Source organism: Ooceraea biroi, chromosome 6 (assembly GCF_003672135.1).
Source record: "Ooceraea biroi isolate clonal line C1 chromosome 6, Obir_v5.4, whole genome shotgun sequence".
NCBI classification, from domain to species: domain Eukaryota; kingdom Metazoa; phylum Arthropoda; class Insecta; order Hymenoptera; family Formicidae; genus Ooceraea; species Ooceraea biroi.
The window spans coordinates 13472009-13488317 of NC_039511.1; the positions used below are offsets into that span (position 1 = coordinate 13472009).

A 16309-nucleotide genomic window follows, 5' to 3' on the forward strand; every position below is an offset into this window, starting at 1 on the left:
AGAAGTGTGTTTAACAGGTTTAACAGCAATGTGAAGTTTCCGAACCAACATTGTATTATATATTATACACAGAATGCATACATGTATGTATGTACATACATTGAACTACGATTTACGAAATACTACATATATCAAGTAACTCTATCAAAAAACTTAAACTAGTCAATACAAAAAAATTGATTAAAAACTAATATCAACATGTAAATTAATAACAAGAAATTCTCAAATAGTTAACGTAACTTTTTACTTTATAAGTTTTCATATAAATATTTAAAAACTGACAAAATAAAAGTCGTTAAAGAGTCTCATTTGATTTTCGCTTTGATCTGGCGCCGACTTTTCATACGCCCGCCATTATATTGTCATGTAACCGGTGTGAACCTGGCACCTGACTTTAACGAAATGAAAATTTTTGGGGCATATTTCGTTTGTACCTGTTTGTATCATCGTTCGTTCCGTTTGTACCTCAACAGTTTAAAAGTTATAAGGGGTCAAAAAATAGCCAGCACCCGACTAAAAGATATCCGAATTTTAATAATGCCATTCGAAAGAGCATCGTTTGTATCTTCAGGAACCATCGTTTAAATCGTTTGTACCTCAACGGAACCGGAAGTACAGGCTCTTCAAAAACCGTCCAAGAGGTACTTTCGCCAATTTTCGAGATATTCGAAAACAGCCAACGGCATTCGAAAGAGCTCGATTAGCACCCGTTTGTACCTCCGTTCAAATCCTTTGTACCTCAAAGGGACCGGAAGTACAGGCTCTTCAAAAAACGTCCAAGAGGTACTTTCGCCAATTTTCGAGATATTCGAAAACGGCCAACGGCATTCGAAAGAGCTCGATTAGCACCCGTTTGTACCTCCGTTCAAATCGTTTGTACCTCAAAGGAACCGGAAGTGCAGTCTTTTCAAAAAAACGTCCAAGAGGTATTTTCGCCAATTTTCGAGATATTCGAAAACGGCCAACGGCGGTCGAAAGAGCGCGGATAACGCCTGTTTGTACCTTCATTCAAATCGTTTGTACCTCAAAGGAACCGGAAGAACAGCATTTTCAAAGTAAAACAAATAGTTGTTCGTATCTCCGTTGTTTGTAGAGATATCCGAAAATGCCCACCGCCATTCGAAGGAGCATAGTTCCATCCCGTTTGTACCTCCGTTCAAATCGTTTGTACCTCAAAGGGACCGGAAGTGCAGTCTTTTCAAAAAAACGTCCAAGAGGTACTTTCGCCAATTTTCGAGATATTCGAAAACGGCCAACGGCATTCGAAAGAGCTCGATTAGCACCCGTTTGTACCTCCGTTCAAATCGTTTGTACCTCAAAGGGACCGGAAGTGCAGTCTTTTCAAAAAAACGTCCAAGAGGTACTTTCGCCAATTTTCGAGATATTCGAAAACGGCCAACGGCGGTCGAAAGAGCTCGGATAGCGCCTGTTTGTACCTCCGTTCAAATCGTTTGTACCTCAAAGGGACCGGAAGTGCAGTCTTTTCAAAAAAACGTCCAAGAGGTACTTTCGCCAATTTTCGAGATATTCGAAAACGGCCAACGGCATTCGAAAGAGCTCGATTAGCACCCGTTTGTACCTCCGTTCAAATCGTTTGTACCTCAAAGGGACCGGAAGTGCAGTCTTTTCAAAAAAACGTCCAAGAGGTACTTTCGCCAATTTTCGAGATATTCGAAAACGGCCAACGACATTCGAAAGAGCTCGATTAGCACCCGTTTGTACCTCCGTTCAAATCGTTTGTACCTCAAAGGGACCGGAAGTGCAGTCTTTTCAAAAAAACGTCCAAGAGGTACTTTCGCCAATTTTCGAGATATTCGAAAACGGCCAACGGCATTCGAAAGAGCTCGATTAGCACCCGTTTGTACCTCCGTTCAAATCGTTTGTACCTCAAAGGGACCGGAAGTGCAGTCTTTTCAAAAAAACGTCCAAGAGGTACTTTCGCCAATTTTCGAGATATTCGAAAACGGCCAACGGCGGTCGAAAGAGCTCGGATAGCACCCGTTTGTACCTCCGTTCAAATCGTTTGTACCTCAAAGGGACCGGAAGTGCAGTCTTTTCAAAAAAACGTCCAAGAGGTACTTTCGCCAATTTTCGAGATATTCGAAAACGGCCAACGGCGGTCGAAAGAGCTCGGATAGCACCTGTTTGTACCTCCGTTCAAATCGTTTGTACTGGACTCGCTATTATACGTTTAAACGGAAACACGTTTACACGTATAATTAGCATATCCGTTCATTAGAAACGTTTATCTGTTTATAATCGCGCCTTACGTATAAACATTTTTCTACAAGTAAACATTTTTCTCCACCTCTTATTTTTAATTTCATTGGCTCGTCATTGGCTTGTCATTGACGTTACATCAAGTCGACGACGACGACGACGGTGACGACAGTACACCACGTCGACGACGACGACGGCGACAACGGTGCACCACGTCGACGACGACGATGTTGCACCACGTCGACGACGAAGACGACGAGGACGACAACGACGTTACACCACGAGGATAACACAAGCTGAAATTGGTTGCATGTAGTCGATTACCGCATAATTTCAAGTTATTGACCTTCAAAGATTACTTCACATCTTCGAAGCTTCAATCCTTAATTCGTATAATAAACGTATAATAATCGTATAATAAACGTTTAAACGTTTACACACGTGTAAACGTTTTTCTGGAAATAAGTGCAAACGGATAAACGTTTAACGTTTACACGTATATTCGATAAACAAAATAAAATCAGAGCCCTAGTTTGTACCTCTCTACAAACAACGGAGGTACGAACAACCATTTGTTTTACTTTGAAAATGCTGTACTTCCGGTTCCTTTGAGGTACAAATGATTTGAACGCAGGTACAAACAGGCGTTATCCGCGCTCTTTCGACCGCCGTTGGCCGTTTTCGAATATCTCGAAAATTGGCGAAAGTACCTCTTGGACGTTTTTTTGAAAAGACTGTACTTCCGGTTCCTTTGAGGTACAAACGATTTGAACGGAGGTACAAACGGGTGCTAATCGAGCTCTTTCGAATGCCGTTGGCCGTTTTCGAATATCTCAAAAATTTACGAAGATACCTCTTGGACGTTTTTTTCAAATTTTTAAAAGTTTGTATTTCCGGTTCCGTTGAGGTACAAACGATTTAAACGATGGTTCCTGAAGGTACAAACGATGCTCTTTCGAATGGCATTATTAAAATTCGGATATCTTTTAGTCGGGTGCTGGCTATTTTTTGACCCCTTATAACTTTTAAACTGTTGAGGTACAAACGAAACTAACGATGGTACAAACAGGTACAAACGAAATATGCCCGAAAATTTCATTTCGTTAAAGTCAGGTGCCAGGTTGACACCGGTTGTCATGTATCATCATGTATTGTTGATTAAATAAAAATGCTTATCAAAAACTAAATTTACCAAAGGTTCTCGTAAGGTTTGTACACTTTTCTGAAAAACTTCAACACTGAGGTACAATTAAGTTTTCACTCATATGAATGATCTTGAGAAATTTCTGTCTGATATACCTTTACAATGAAACTTTAAAATCGAATAACCTGCAAACGATAAAAATCGAAAGCTGCTCTTTTTACATTTATTTAATTAATTTCGTTTATTTATCACACACGTATCATAAACTTTATCTTTTATTTGATCGGATGCTACAAGTGGCAGGGTACGACCGGAAGGAACGAAGAAAGGCAATTCTGTAACGATGGAGTCGCGGCGGCACCAGTTACGCGGCCGAGCGAGTCTTTCAGTTTCTTTTAGATCGCCGTGAGCGCGGCAGCAGATAGGACGGGCGCGACGATGCGTGTGTGAAAGTTGGCCGCGCATCCTTTCGTGGATAAGATGAAAGGCGAGAGGGTGTAAGGAAAGAGGAAAAACAGGAAAGAGCAGAAGGTATGCATACAATTACGGGTGCATCGCATCACGAACGGGGGGGGGAAAAAAAGGAAACGACACGGCCGCGTATCTAAAACGATCGTCATTTCAACGTTGAGCCGAGGGAGAAAAGTAGAGAAAGAGAAAAGGTTAATATGCGCGTGAAAAGACACGCATCTTTCCATCGATAATTATACGTGCCGCCTCCTTGTTGCTTCCTGCGAGCAAAGAAATCGAGCGTGTTCTGCAAATCGATCACGCGATAGCGTGAATCATCTTCGCTCTTGCTTGCGATCGTTTTCAGAATTTGTAGCCGAAAGTGAAATCTAAATATCGCGATTCCTGATCGACCTCTCGTACTTTTCTCGACGTAACGATCTGCTGGATCAAATATTAGATAACACCATACGAAGGAACGGATTATCGGCTTTGAATGCAGAGTGCTTTATTTATAGTAATGCGCTCGCAACAGGGATGTTCGACTGGCGAGAATTGGCGAGGCGGGACGAATCGCTTGGACGAATTGTTCGATCACTGTTCGATGATCACGCTTATGAAACTTTCATTATCACGGTCTGTCAATTACCGATGACACTGAGATTGTTCGAGGTACTGCGAGTAACGCAACACACATTATGTATAAGTATAATAATAACGTGCGAAAACCTTGCGAATTGTAAATATCCGCAGAACTTTCGATGCTGTGAAAGTGGCCGTAAAAATCTTTCGGTCACCATCGAGATGCGAGATAGCACTACGGCGGCGACCGGGCGATGATCTTTTTTACGTCGACGTCCCTGAATGAATGCGAGTGAAAGTCTGTGAGTCAAATATTTTTCGCGATTTCGTTTCGCGGACCAAGCGCCTGCAAGCATGCGTGTACAGTATTTTCTTTTATTTATAGATGCATACATCGCGTTTGATTATCATAAAGAGAGATCGAAATTTCAAGGAACAAATGTAAAGTTTTCTTATTAACGCGCATTTAATTTTCTTTCTCTTAGAATTCTTTCTTCATTTATTCATCCCTGGTGCGTAAAAATATACAAATTATTGCTGTTACATCATTACAAGTGACAAATAAAGCATTTTAAATTTGAGGAAATGGCAGCTTACATTCTATACGTAGAAAAATTTACTTTTGTGATGCATATTTCGATATGTAAATTCTATGAATGGAAATTATTATTATATTAATTATTATAATAATTATATATTGTTTTATTTATCTTAATGCCAAGTTGCACGATGTAATACGATACAAACACAAAAGTTCTAGGCGAAGATTACGATTTGTTACGCGATGCGTAACAAATATGTAAGCGAGAAAAGTATTTTTTAGTCGGAAGAAATTCGGAAGAAACTAACATCGCAACACAATGTTGCTTCAAGCGGAACAATATAATGTAGAAATTTTACTACTTTCGCCTTTACGACATTCGAACGTATTTATTGAGGATTATCATCGCGGTCAAGTTGCCTGGAAAGATTACTTTTGTAACGTACTGGTCGACATTCCAGGGTGTACGATGTAATACGTAAACATTGACGAATACGCTGTGCCGATGTGAAAGTAACCGGCTGACTGGCTGGTGATGAAACGTGCGGTAATCGAATCGCTGCAGCATGCACATTAATTTACGAATCTCAGGTAATTACACACATAGATACACTTTGACATCGTGGACAACAAAAATAGCAAGGGACATTAACGAGCGAACGACTAATCTGCCGACAGAAAATTGAACGACATTGTCAAATGACAGAAAATAGAATGACGATGTCTTTCTGTCTTCACTTCCCAGCAAACACAAAGCAACAGTAATATACATGTTATGTTATAATTTCCCACTCATTAATATAAATATTAGGAGTGTGATTTGGTTTTGAGGGTTTTGCAACAGATGGCTGTAGTGTCAGTTTGTTCCAATAGTTGTTTCCGATAACTGTTGTTTCTTACAGTGTTGACATTATCCATGACATTTAGTAGCATTATAGCAATAGATGCAATAACAGTCGTGTTTATATCATCGTAAAAATGCAACTTCCGAAAGCTCTTTAGCATTTTCGACATGCGTTGCTTTCGTTCTTTAATCAAAAGAAAACTGCGGCTGACGGTTATAGAATTCTTGTGGAAACTTATGGTGATTCTGCCCCATCAATTAAGACGTGTGAATACTGGTTTAGACGCTTTAAAAGTGGTCATACTGATGTGAAGGACAAAGAACGCTCGGGACAACCAAGAAAGCTTGAAAATGCAGATTTCCAAGCATTATTGCACGAAAATCCAACACGATCCACTTCAGAACTTGCCGGAGCATTAAATGTTGATCGTACAACAGTTACCAAACATTTACATGAAATGGAAAAAATTCAGAAAGAAGGGAAGTGGGTTCGACATGAATTATCGGAAAGTGCCATTGCGAACCGGTTGAACATTTGCATTTCGTTGATCGCCAGGCAAAAAAAGAAGAGTCTTTTGTCTCGGATTGTTACTGGGGATGAAAAGTGGATCTATTTTGATAATCCGAAACGCAGAAAATCATGGGTGGATCCAGGCGAACCATCAACATCCACTCCGAGACGCAATATTCACGGTTGAAAAGTAATGCTCTGTATTTGGTGGGATAGTGTACTATGAGCTGTTAAATCCGCACGAGACTGTCACGGCTGATCGTTATCGACACCAATTGTACAAGTTGAAGCAAGCATCGGACCAAAAACGACCAGCAATTGCGAGTAAAGGACGGAAAGTGATTCTTCTTCGTGACAACGCTCGACCTGACGTTGCGTTATCAGTGAAAGAAACACTATTAGAGCTCGAATGGCAAGTCTTACCGCACCCCGCGTATTCTCCGGACATTGCTCCATGCGATTATTATTTGTTCCGGTGGATGCAACACGCTTTAGAGGATACACACTTTCATAATTTCGAAGTGCGAAAATTCGTCGACGAATGGATCAACTGAAAAGAAGAGTGATTTTATCGTGGTGGAATCCGTCTCTTGCCAGAAAGATGGGAAAAAGTTATAGAAAAGGAAAGAAAATATTTTGATTAAGGTATTCATTCATTATCATATTTAAATACATGCGTTTTTGAGCAAAAAAACCCTCAAAACTAAATCACACCCCTAATACAACATAACATACGTGTTATGGAACAAATACATTGTTGAGTGGGAAATTATAACATAACACGTATATTACTGTTACTTTGTGTTTGCTGGGTTCTGTTTTTGTCGAGAAAACGAAATACCCCATTAGAGATTCTCTTTGATAGCGTGTAGCTCATTTTAATTTCAATTCTAGCGAGACCGCTTATAACATTTTTGGCGTACGTGTTGGCGCATTGCGTAAAATAATTGCATAAGTTTGACGAATCAAAAGTAGGATAGAGCCACGCGATAATAGAACGTCGTTTCGCACGTACTTGGACGAATACGTAACGAAATGTAACACGTAGCACACGCAAAGGGCGCTTTACAAGCTGACTTAATTCGAATGCTATTGCCGTCATCGCTTTCTCCTTTTCCACGCATTAGCGCGTTGACGAAATTTAATCGGAGCCGCCATCCATCGATATCGATATCGATGTGGCGAACAAAATTAGATGGTATCAAAACTATTTTTTTTTCTTGTATTGAGAATACCTAACGCAAACCTGAAAAAATATATTACGATGACTTCCATTAGTTTCGCTTAGCATGTCCCGAATATCATAACAGTACAAAAGTGCTTCACTCGATCGATTTCTTATACGAAACATAACGCATGTGAAAGTGACCTTGAAACATGGGATCATCCGAAGCACGCATCATCCATATTGAACGTTCGCGCGCGTTCGCTTTCGATAAACGTTTGGTGAAAGATGAGATGTAACGTCAGAGTTATTTATGATAAAAAAACAAAAAAAAACAGAAATCGATTGCCATGGCTCTCAGGACATTGCGGGAGTTCGCCGACAATGAAAACGTGGTTGACCGAGCATGCGGCGATGGTCACCGGCCTTGTTGGACGAACCGACATCCCGCGACCTGTGCAGTAACGCTGAACGCGTCATCGAATGCCACGTGCCGTCCATGGGGGATGCGTTCGAGCGCCGACGTAGAGAGGGTCGCGGCGATCTCGCGCGATTCCGAGACTAACTCGAGGAATCGGACCAATCCCGACGACGGGCGTATTTTATACGTCGCATCGTCCAGAATCGAGCCGCATGAGATTGAATGGTAGGAGTTTCAATCATTTATGTTTTTTTTTTATTATAAATCGATTCATATTGATTTATACAGGGTGATTCGTATAAAGTGACCGATTTAATTATTAGTGAAATTTGAAGACATATGAAAAAAGAGTTTATACCGATATGTTCAGTACAAAGGGGGACACCATATAACGGATACGATTATTTTATGAGTGGAGGCGTTGAGGACATTTCAAAGTCAACTTCTTTTTTTTAATGGGATGCTGTATTTTTTATTTTATAGGATAGTAGCGTTTTTTAATATAAATTCAATGATACATTACATAAAAACATTCAAGGTCAATCAAGGCCAAAAATACATGATAAAATAAAATTCAAATGTATGATCTGTATATCCGTCTGTCGTTCGCTTTGGCTCTCAGTATGTCTAGGTCTATGTTTATGAGCTGTGTTTTCTTTGGAAACTGCTATCATAATGTTATTATTACGAAGATTGTAAGGACAAGTGATGCTTACAAACGTTGTGAGTGCCAAAGCGAACGCAGCCTTAGTATGAGATTAGTCGTAGCACTGAACGTAATGGCTAATTACAATAATTCACAAATTGTAGACATTTTGATAACTTTTGGTGAATGTGGAAAAAATGCAGCTGAAACTGCAAGAGTATTAAATGAACGATATTCAGATCGACATGGACATAGTGCCCGTTCAATATTACGGATTATATCACGAGCAAGACAATTCATCTGTGTCGTCGAGTTCAAGGTCAAAACTTTGAACATTTATTGTGAAGAACAGAAATACAGATCATACATTTGAATTTTATTTTATCATGTATTTTTGGCCTTGATTGACCTTGAATGTTTTTATGTAATGTATCATTGAATTTATATTAAAAAACGCTACTATCCTATAAAATAAAAAATACAGCATCCCATTAAAAAAAAGAAGTTGACTTTGAAATGTCCTCAACGCCTCCACTCATAAAATAATCGTATCCGTTATATGGTGTCCCCCTTTGTACTGAACATATCGGTATAAACTCTTTTTTCATATGTCTTCAAATTTCACTAATAATTAAATCGGTCACTTTATACGAATCACCCTGTATGTGCATTTTTTGCGCGGCTTGCTTATTACGTTTAATGGGATCATCTTTCAGGGCAAGATTGGACTCGGTGGATGGTGAAATTTGTAAATTCGTGAACGGCGAGTTGACGGCTGCTACGACGCGAAATAATCCAAAAAGATGTTACAAAACATCGATCAGCTCCGGTTACTCAAGCCACTCTTCGCCGTTGTCGACCGGTTCGTATTCGTGTTACGCGTCAGCGTCTACGAGAGATCCATCGTGGTACGGTGATCTAGCAGTGATTCATGAGACTGAGACGATACCGCGGCCAATCTGGCCTTCCGCCCTGTATCATCACGCTGAAGATTGTAACATCGATTACGAAGGTCAGTTTGATATTTTGCAACTTTTGGAAAATATCGCTTCATGAATTATTCAATTTTTCAACAGACATCTACACATGTCACGCTTGTGGTTGCACGTATGGCTATTCGTCGCCGACGACAAGAGCACCGGCGCGTGAGGTGCTGCTCGAATTATCCCGAACCCTTAATTCTGTGATAGATGGTGATGCTGTTGTAACACTGGAGGATATTCTACGTGATATCTCGCGCATTGTTCCTTTAGGAACCGGCCTGAGAAATGATAATGTGTACGAATGCTCCTCCTGGACGTTCAGTGACAAGAATCTCCCGATGTCGCCAAATTATTACGTCAAGAACGTGCCACCGGGAGCGGCTCCGGTGGATCCGAAACTCTATGTTGCTCCTCGCTATTTCTACGGATATAACTCTGTACGGTCAGTGCCATTGCTTGAGAGCGGCGCGAGGAAACAGAGATGCGAAAAGGCTAGCAGGGAAAATGACTCATCTCCTACGGAAGGAAAGGCTTGCGATACAATCGATCCTCACGTCCGCAAGTGCCTTCATGGAGGAAGGCGTGACGAAAATAACTACACGAAACAATCGTTTAGGCCTACCGAGGATTCGAAGCGATCGAAACGATGCCGGAACGGTCGCATTTCGAGCGAATCGATATATCCGATGGTGAGTACTCGATATATTTAATATTTATTTGGTATTTCACTTGGTTCGAGATTAAATTTCTCAGCAAACTTTTTAAAGTTGATTAATAATAATTTTTTATAACCATTCTTGAACTTATTATATAATTCAGCATCATTGGAACACAAAAAGATTTAATCAAAACTGTTTACGGGAAGTCGATTCGTGATTCTTATACGGAAGAACGCTGTTCCAGCAGTCAGAGGGCAGCGATATCGGTTCGTCCAGCGAGGGAACGACCGCGTCGTTGAGCGGGACCGATTGGAATTGTCGTTCGACGATTCGAGGTTTGGGGGAGGCTCCTGATTTCACGCTCGATGTGACGCGTGCCGAACATTTGGGCCGGACGATCGCGAGAGCGAAGCGAAAACGACAATGCTGTCGAATTCTGACTACCCTCTTCGGACTAGTCTTTTTTATATTAAGCGTCGTCGTTGTTTCATTATCTGTGACAAGGGGTCGCAAGGTGTTTGGAAGCATGTAGAAGTCAAAGAAAACAAATTTACTGGATTATCCAAACGCGTACTTGCGTGAATTACGGAAACGAATTAACGTCCAGAGTATTCTGCGAAATATTTCGGTAGCTCTTTGCCGTAAACATTTTGTGATATAAATACTCTCATCTCGCGCGCGCGCGCGCATATTTATCTTGCAGTACCTTATATATTTAAGTATTTAGATTTAAAAGATCTTGCAATATATCACAATATACGGCTGTGAGCATGTTCTTTTACTTCGCGTATGTATTATTAAATACATACAAATAATACTGCGATCATTGTGCGCGACCACATTGTTGATCGATTCTTTTCAATTCTTCCTTTCGCAAAACGAAGATTACCGTAGGAAAAAGGAAAGAAAAACAGTCGAACTTTAGGAAGAATAAATCATTTGCATTAATTAAGTATCTGTCAAAAGTAACTCGGGCTAACATTTAACACTAACACTATTTTAGTGCGTGAAAGACAAAGAAGCAAGAGGTAAAGAGCAGAAAGCAGGACGCAAAGAGCACATTGTAGATTGGCCTTTAACTAGTAAACTGCGAGTTTTCTAGTAATCGATCAACAATGTGTTAAATATAGATAATTAAAAATTTATAGAAGAGAGCAATACTAGTTGTATTCTATTATTTACTGTCATTATTTCCATTCATGTAACACTAGTCTAACCCCTATGTTCATGGAATTCGCTACTGCGCTAACGCTACCAATTTCGTTTGCACGGAATATATAATTAACGATAGCGAATGTGAGCTCTGTGAACAGCACTGGCATGGTGTCATGATAGTTGTTAACCGGTTGTTGTTGATTAACAACGATTCTAACGATTGTTAATCATTTTGTTAGAATTATTCATCATGATAGAGAAATTTAAAAAAATTTTAAATTATCGACAATGTCACTTATAGCGAGCGAATTAATGGATTCATCTTTATCAGAAAGCGACGATAAAGAATTAGAAACTTTGAGACGAAAAGCACATCGAAGAAATGTGCCTAAATTACAAAATTAGTATTATATATTGATGAATATACTGTGGTGTTGTTCATGCAAATGTTGCTAAGAGGGATTTAATAAGTAAGACACTAAGAATAAGAAAAACGTGTAACATACTGAGTATACTGTGTGTATTGTACTTAATTAATTGAATAATCTTTATCCTTACATTTTATTGCTTTAACTTATCTTTATTCTCATATATTACTATTGATTATTATCGTTACAAAAATCTCGTCGCGTAGTATTTAAACTATTTCCTTTTAAAAAAGCTATATTCACATTTATCAATTAAAAAATCTTGAAAATTATGTGTGCAATGTATCGAGAATAATTTGTATATGAAACTCGTTAACTTATTAAATCAATAATATTTCTGTAACGTACGGATGGTTGGACTGGCGGCAACTCAAAGATTTTATGATGAAGATTAAAGCTTTCCTTTTTTTTCATATCTTTTTCAAGATCTTGTCAACAAGTTTCATTTTAGCTTCAAAGTTTCTTTATGCCTTCTCTCTTTTGCTTGCTCAGCTGACGAGTTTTCAAAATTCTGCTTGTTTCAATTATACTCGTTTCAAAAATCTCTGCTTGTGCAATTTCGTAATTGTAGACAGACGTCGCACGTCACGATGCCGTTGGTAATGTTACTACCTAGCTCCCCGACAGCGTTAGCGCTAAGTAGCGTTATGGTGAGCTTCCTGAATGCAGCCATAGTTGCGCTCAACGTGACATTGCAAGTGGTATGTAAAAATGAACAAAGATGGCCAAATAGTGGATGTTTCACGATTGCGAGTATATTGTTAAATATTGATAGCAACCAGTAGCAACGAAAGACGAATTGACATATAAATCCACAGCACGATACTCGAACGTTTTCACATTTTGACTGATATTTGTCAGAAATATTCCTTGAAGTGGTTGAGTCCTAATTTTATATCAATCCCTCGGGTGGTTATGCTCATATTGGCTCCTCTTTTACATTCGCTCGATTATCCATAACAATTTGATAAAGCATAATTTTTGCCTGTTCTGTAAGGTAAGCACTTTTCTCATAATGTAAATATTTAATAAGGCAAAAAAATTAATGTTATGTAGTTGCATTATTATAGAACTTAAGCTCTATAAGTATTTTCTAGTTTAGATCTTGCTATATAAATAATTTCTTTCTTCATGTGTAATTTTAGACCGTGAAAACTTGTAACTGCAAAATGGTGTGTGTGCCATGCTTCGCTGTTCCCGTATTTTTAATAATATGGAGATTCCTTATACAGCCGCTGTTGACCAAGTGGTGGCAATTAAGAAATAAGGGAGAAGACACCAAAGAAAATCCATCCTGTCCTGTCCCAGTAAAAGAATGTAAAAACGGAACATGTACCTTATCATGGAAAGATAATCGAGATGTAAAGAAGAGTGATTGTAAAACAGAGTGAAGCAATTTATTAAGATAAGAGTTCTGTTCAAACAATGGACTACAATATTCGTATTTGTCATAAAGTCACTTCAAATTAGATTACCAAAAAAATGTTCAACTTAGGTATATTATATGAACACAGCACATCATTCCGTACGTAAAATAAAGTTGATCCGTTCTTGGTAAATTATTCGATTCAGTCGGAAACAATCATTCCAATTGGTTAATTTCATGGTCAAATTTTTCACATATTTGATATTAATGTTTCATATGTGTGTGCATGACACGTTACATAATATTGAATGTGATCTGAAAAATTTCATATGTGTGTGTGTGTAAGAAATATTGAAATCCATTATGTGAATTATCAGGATGTTTTTCGTGAATGCGAATTATAAGGATGTTTATCACGTTATCAAGTTCGTTAAATGGAATCCTTATTTTGCATACTCGATAGAGCAAATGTATGGCGTAATTTATATTTTACTGTAATACTGTACAACTCGCTAGTATAACTTGAAACAATAACATGAAATAATAGAACTTGAAGCAAATTCTAAGGAATGCATGTAGAGAAATAAAGTTACTACTGCCTATAAATGCCTTCTTTATTTATGAATATCGTTAACTTCTTTTTAGAGAACGCTTAATGCGAGATAAGTATAAATTTCCAGAAGTTTTACATGTTTTCGTATAAGTAAAAAATTGTATTAAACTATATTACGCTGCTTAATGCCGCATCACATTTTCAGAACATCTTTATATATAATGCGTTGTAAACTTTTTTTTTCTATTTACCTATTTATTTTATTATTAACTTCCGAGTAGTTTTGAGAAAAGCTTAAAATATGGAATGATAACAACGTAACATTTGTCAGTCAAAATAGAAGTATGTTTATGAGACGTTCAAGTTGTTCTTAATAAATACGTAAATTACACAAGAGTTAACATTTAATCAACGTTTTTAAGTTCAATGTCGAATGTAAGTGTGCTATTACTAGGAATTGTAGGAGGAGACCCTTTAGCTCCGTATCTGCAAAAAAAGTATTATTCAATTAAATTCTCTTGGAGATATTTGGAGCTTGAAAGCTTTGTATTTGAAAAGAGAGTCAAAAGTTGTAAAAGTAATTAGTTCATTAACATGGTAATAATACAATATGAAACAGAATAAAAAGAAAGAAAATAGAATAAATCTTAAAGCGAATCTTATACATACGCCATATTAGGTGGTATGACAAGACGACGTTTCCCACCGACTTTCATTCCAACAATTCCTATGTCCCATCCTTTGATAACGTCTCCTTTACCAAGTCGAAACTTGAAACCACTGCCCTGCATACACGCGTCAATTTTCTTGTCATCCTTTCCAATCTTGCAACGACCCACGTAATAAACCGAGACCATTTTACCATGTCGTGCAGGTATACCACTGCCGAGTTTAACGTCCTCAACTTGCACACCACCTTCTATGGTTCTCTTTTTTACCTCATTTTGAGCTTTCTTTTGTTTTTTCGATTGTTCTTGCTTTGCCACTTCGTCTTTTCCATTTACTAGTTTTTGCTTATCCTGCTTCTTTTGCTGATTTTGTTGCTGGTTTTGTTTCTGATTCGGTTGTTGGTTTTTCTTCTGGTTTTGTTGTTGGTTTTGTTTCTGATTTTGCTGTTGGTTCTTTTTCTGATTGGTTGCAGATTGTTGAGATTTTGTGGCTTCTAAGTGATTTTTGACTGATTTTTGTACAATCTTCTGTTTATGTTTCTGTTTTTGTCCTTGCTGTACGTCCTCATCCGTATCTTCGTCTTCATCCTCACTCTCATCCTCATCTTCGTCATCTTCCTCTTCATCCTCACTTTCATCCTCGTCTTCATTCTCATCGTCATCATCTTCATCATCTTTACTTTCATCTTCATCTTCGTCACTATTCAAGCTTTCTTTGAAGTAATGATACAGGTTTTCGTCCTGACTATCTTCCAAGGTATCATCCTCATCCATGCTATCATCCATATCCTGATTATTGCTTTTATTGTTAAACATTTTTTCGGTTTGTTTTGCCTTTTTTGTATTTTTTGTTTCTTTTAATTCTTCAGCTTTTCTCTTAGAATGTTTTTCAACATTTGTATCTATATCTTGCTCTTCTTCTACTTCAGAAGCCTCAGAATCAGTCCAATCATCGTGTGGAAGCATATATCCAGTTAAATGTACATGACCTCGACCATTACACAAAAACGTTACAGAAGTTTCTTTCTCAAAATTTAAGTCAAGTGGAACTTGCCATGTCGAACTCTTGTTCAAAGTACAAAGCAGGAAATTTTTGTTATTATAATTTACCATTACTTGTACTGGGCTATCACCTATGAATGAAAAAGATAATTTCTAATAAGTTTTATTTGATATCGAACAACTTATCTATGTGCGATGCAAGTACAACGTATCTACTATAATTATATTTCATTGAAGAAAAAAACATGCTAACACCAAGGCTTGGCTTTTACGTTAAATCGGAAGAAAATGAATTTCAATATAATGATCACGACGATAAATTTTCAAGTTAGGATTTAACTTACCGGACATCGCGAGATCTAAACTCGCCATGGACACGTGGAACGCATTTTTCACACATTGCGAGTAACGCTTGTGCGGTTCCAATATCAGTGCTATAACACGAATAAAAGGGGAAGGTCAGATGCAATAACATGAGTATTTTTATGCTTCTCAATTTTAAAACGTGCACACGTTTTCAACGAGCACATGGTAACGCGCCATTATGCTCAACGTGTTTTACCGGTAAATTCTATAAAACAATATTTATGAGTTTGTTAATTATAATATAATTGCTTACCCCAAAACATATTAGATGGTCGTTATTCGTGAACTTCTTTTTCAATTAAAATAACGAAAATAATACGTGCTTGTCTCAACTCAAGATACCGACACGGTCTAACCGTACTTCGGAAACGTCGACGAACTAAATGTGACTCGTGTGCTCTCGTGTTGATCTCTCTACGTTGATCTAAATTTAAACCTATACGCATGCGCAATATGGAATCGTGTGTGAATGCATAGGAATAAATATATCTAGTATTTTCCTTCTCTTTATTCGGTAAAATACAAACAAATAAATACGAAAATAATTATGTTACACTTTTTATATGTGTTGCGTGCGTGGCGTATGCATGCTCTGTGTATTTTAT

General features: G+C 38.1%; 2 protein-coding genes across 3 annotated transcripts; one reads left to right on the forward strand and one right to left on the reverse strand.

The window, feature by feature from the left end:
- Positions 1 to 7066: 7066 nt before the first annotated feature.
- Positions 7067 to 11880, forward strand: LOC105276923. 2 transcript variants are annotated; one of them, XM_020030810.2, is made up of 4 exons: positions 7067 to 8103; positions 9241 to 9536; positions 9601 to 10196; positions 10411 to 11880. In XM_020030810.2, the coding sequence occupies exons 1-4, from the start codon at positions 7808 to 7810 to the stop codon at positions 10696 to 10698; spliced, it is 1476 nt and encodes a 491-aa protein (XP_019886369.2). In that variant the 5' UTR covers positions 7067 to 7807; the 3' UTR covers positions 10699 to 11880. The 2 variants fall into 2 exon arrangements, with proteins under 2 accessions (XP_019886369.2, XP_019886379.2); XM_020030820.2 differs by having other exon boundaries at positions 10414 to 11880.
- A 1830-nt stretch (positions 11881 to 13710) lies between these two features.
- On the reverse strand, positions 13711 to 16128 carry LOC105276929 (46 kDa FK506-binding nuclear protein). The gene is made up of 4 exons (XM_011334971.3): positions 15958 to 16128; positions 15683 to 15772; positions 14338 to 15469; positions 13711 to 14154 (listed from the first exon to the last, which is right to left on the reverse strand). Exons 1-4 carry the CDS (start codon positions 15965 to 15967, stop codon positions 14073 to 14075), a joined length of 1314 nt encoding a protein of 437 aa, XP_011333273.2. The 5' UTR covers positions 15968 to 16128; the 3' UTR covers positions 13711 to 14072.
- Positions 16129 to 16309: the final 181 nt, after the last annotated feature.

What these genes read in the sequence shown, in the direction of transcription:
- LOC105276923 (XM_020030810.2), top strand. Translation starts at nt 7,808, where the DNA reads ATGGCTCTCAGGACATTGCGGGAGTTCGCCGACAATGAAAACGTGGTT. An exon ending in GAGCCGCATGAGATTGAATG is followed by an intron (nt 8,104 to 9,240) that starts GTAGGAGTTTCA and finishes ATCATCTTTCAG; the next exon opens with GGCAAGATTGGACTCGGTGG. An exon ending in GCGAATCGATATATCCGATG is followed by an intron (nt 10,197 to 10,410) that starts GTGAGTACTCGA and finishes ACGCTGTTCCAG; the next exon opens with CAGTCAGAGGGCAGCGATAT.
- LOC105276929 (XM_011334971.3), bottom strand. An exon ending in TTTAGATCTCGCGATGTCCG is followed by an intron (nt 15,470 to 15,682) that starts GTAAGTTAAATC and finishes TTTCATTCATAG; the next exon opens with GTGATAGCCCAGTACAAGTA. An exon ending in GTCATACCACCTAATATGGC is followed by an intron (nt 14,155 to 14,337) that starts GTATGTATAAGA and finishes CTTTTTTTGCAG; the next exon opens with ATACGGAGCTAAAGGGTCTC.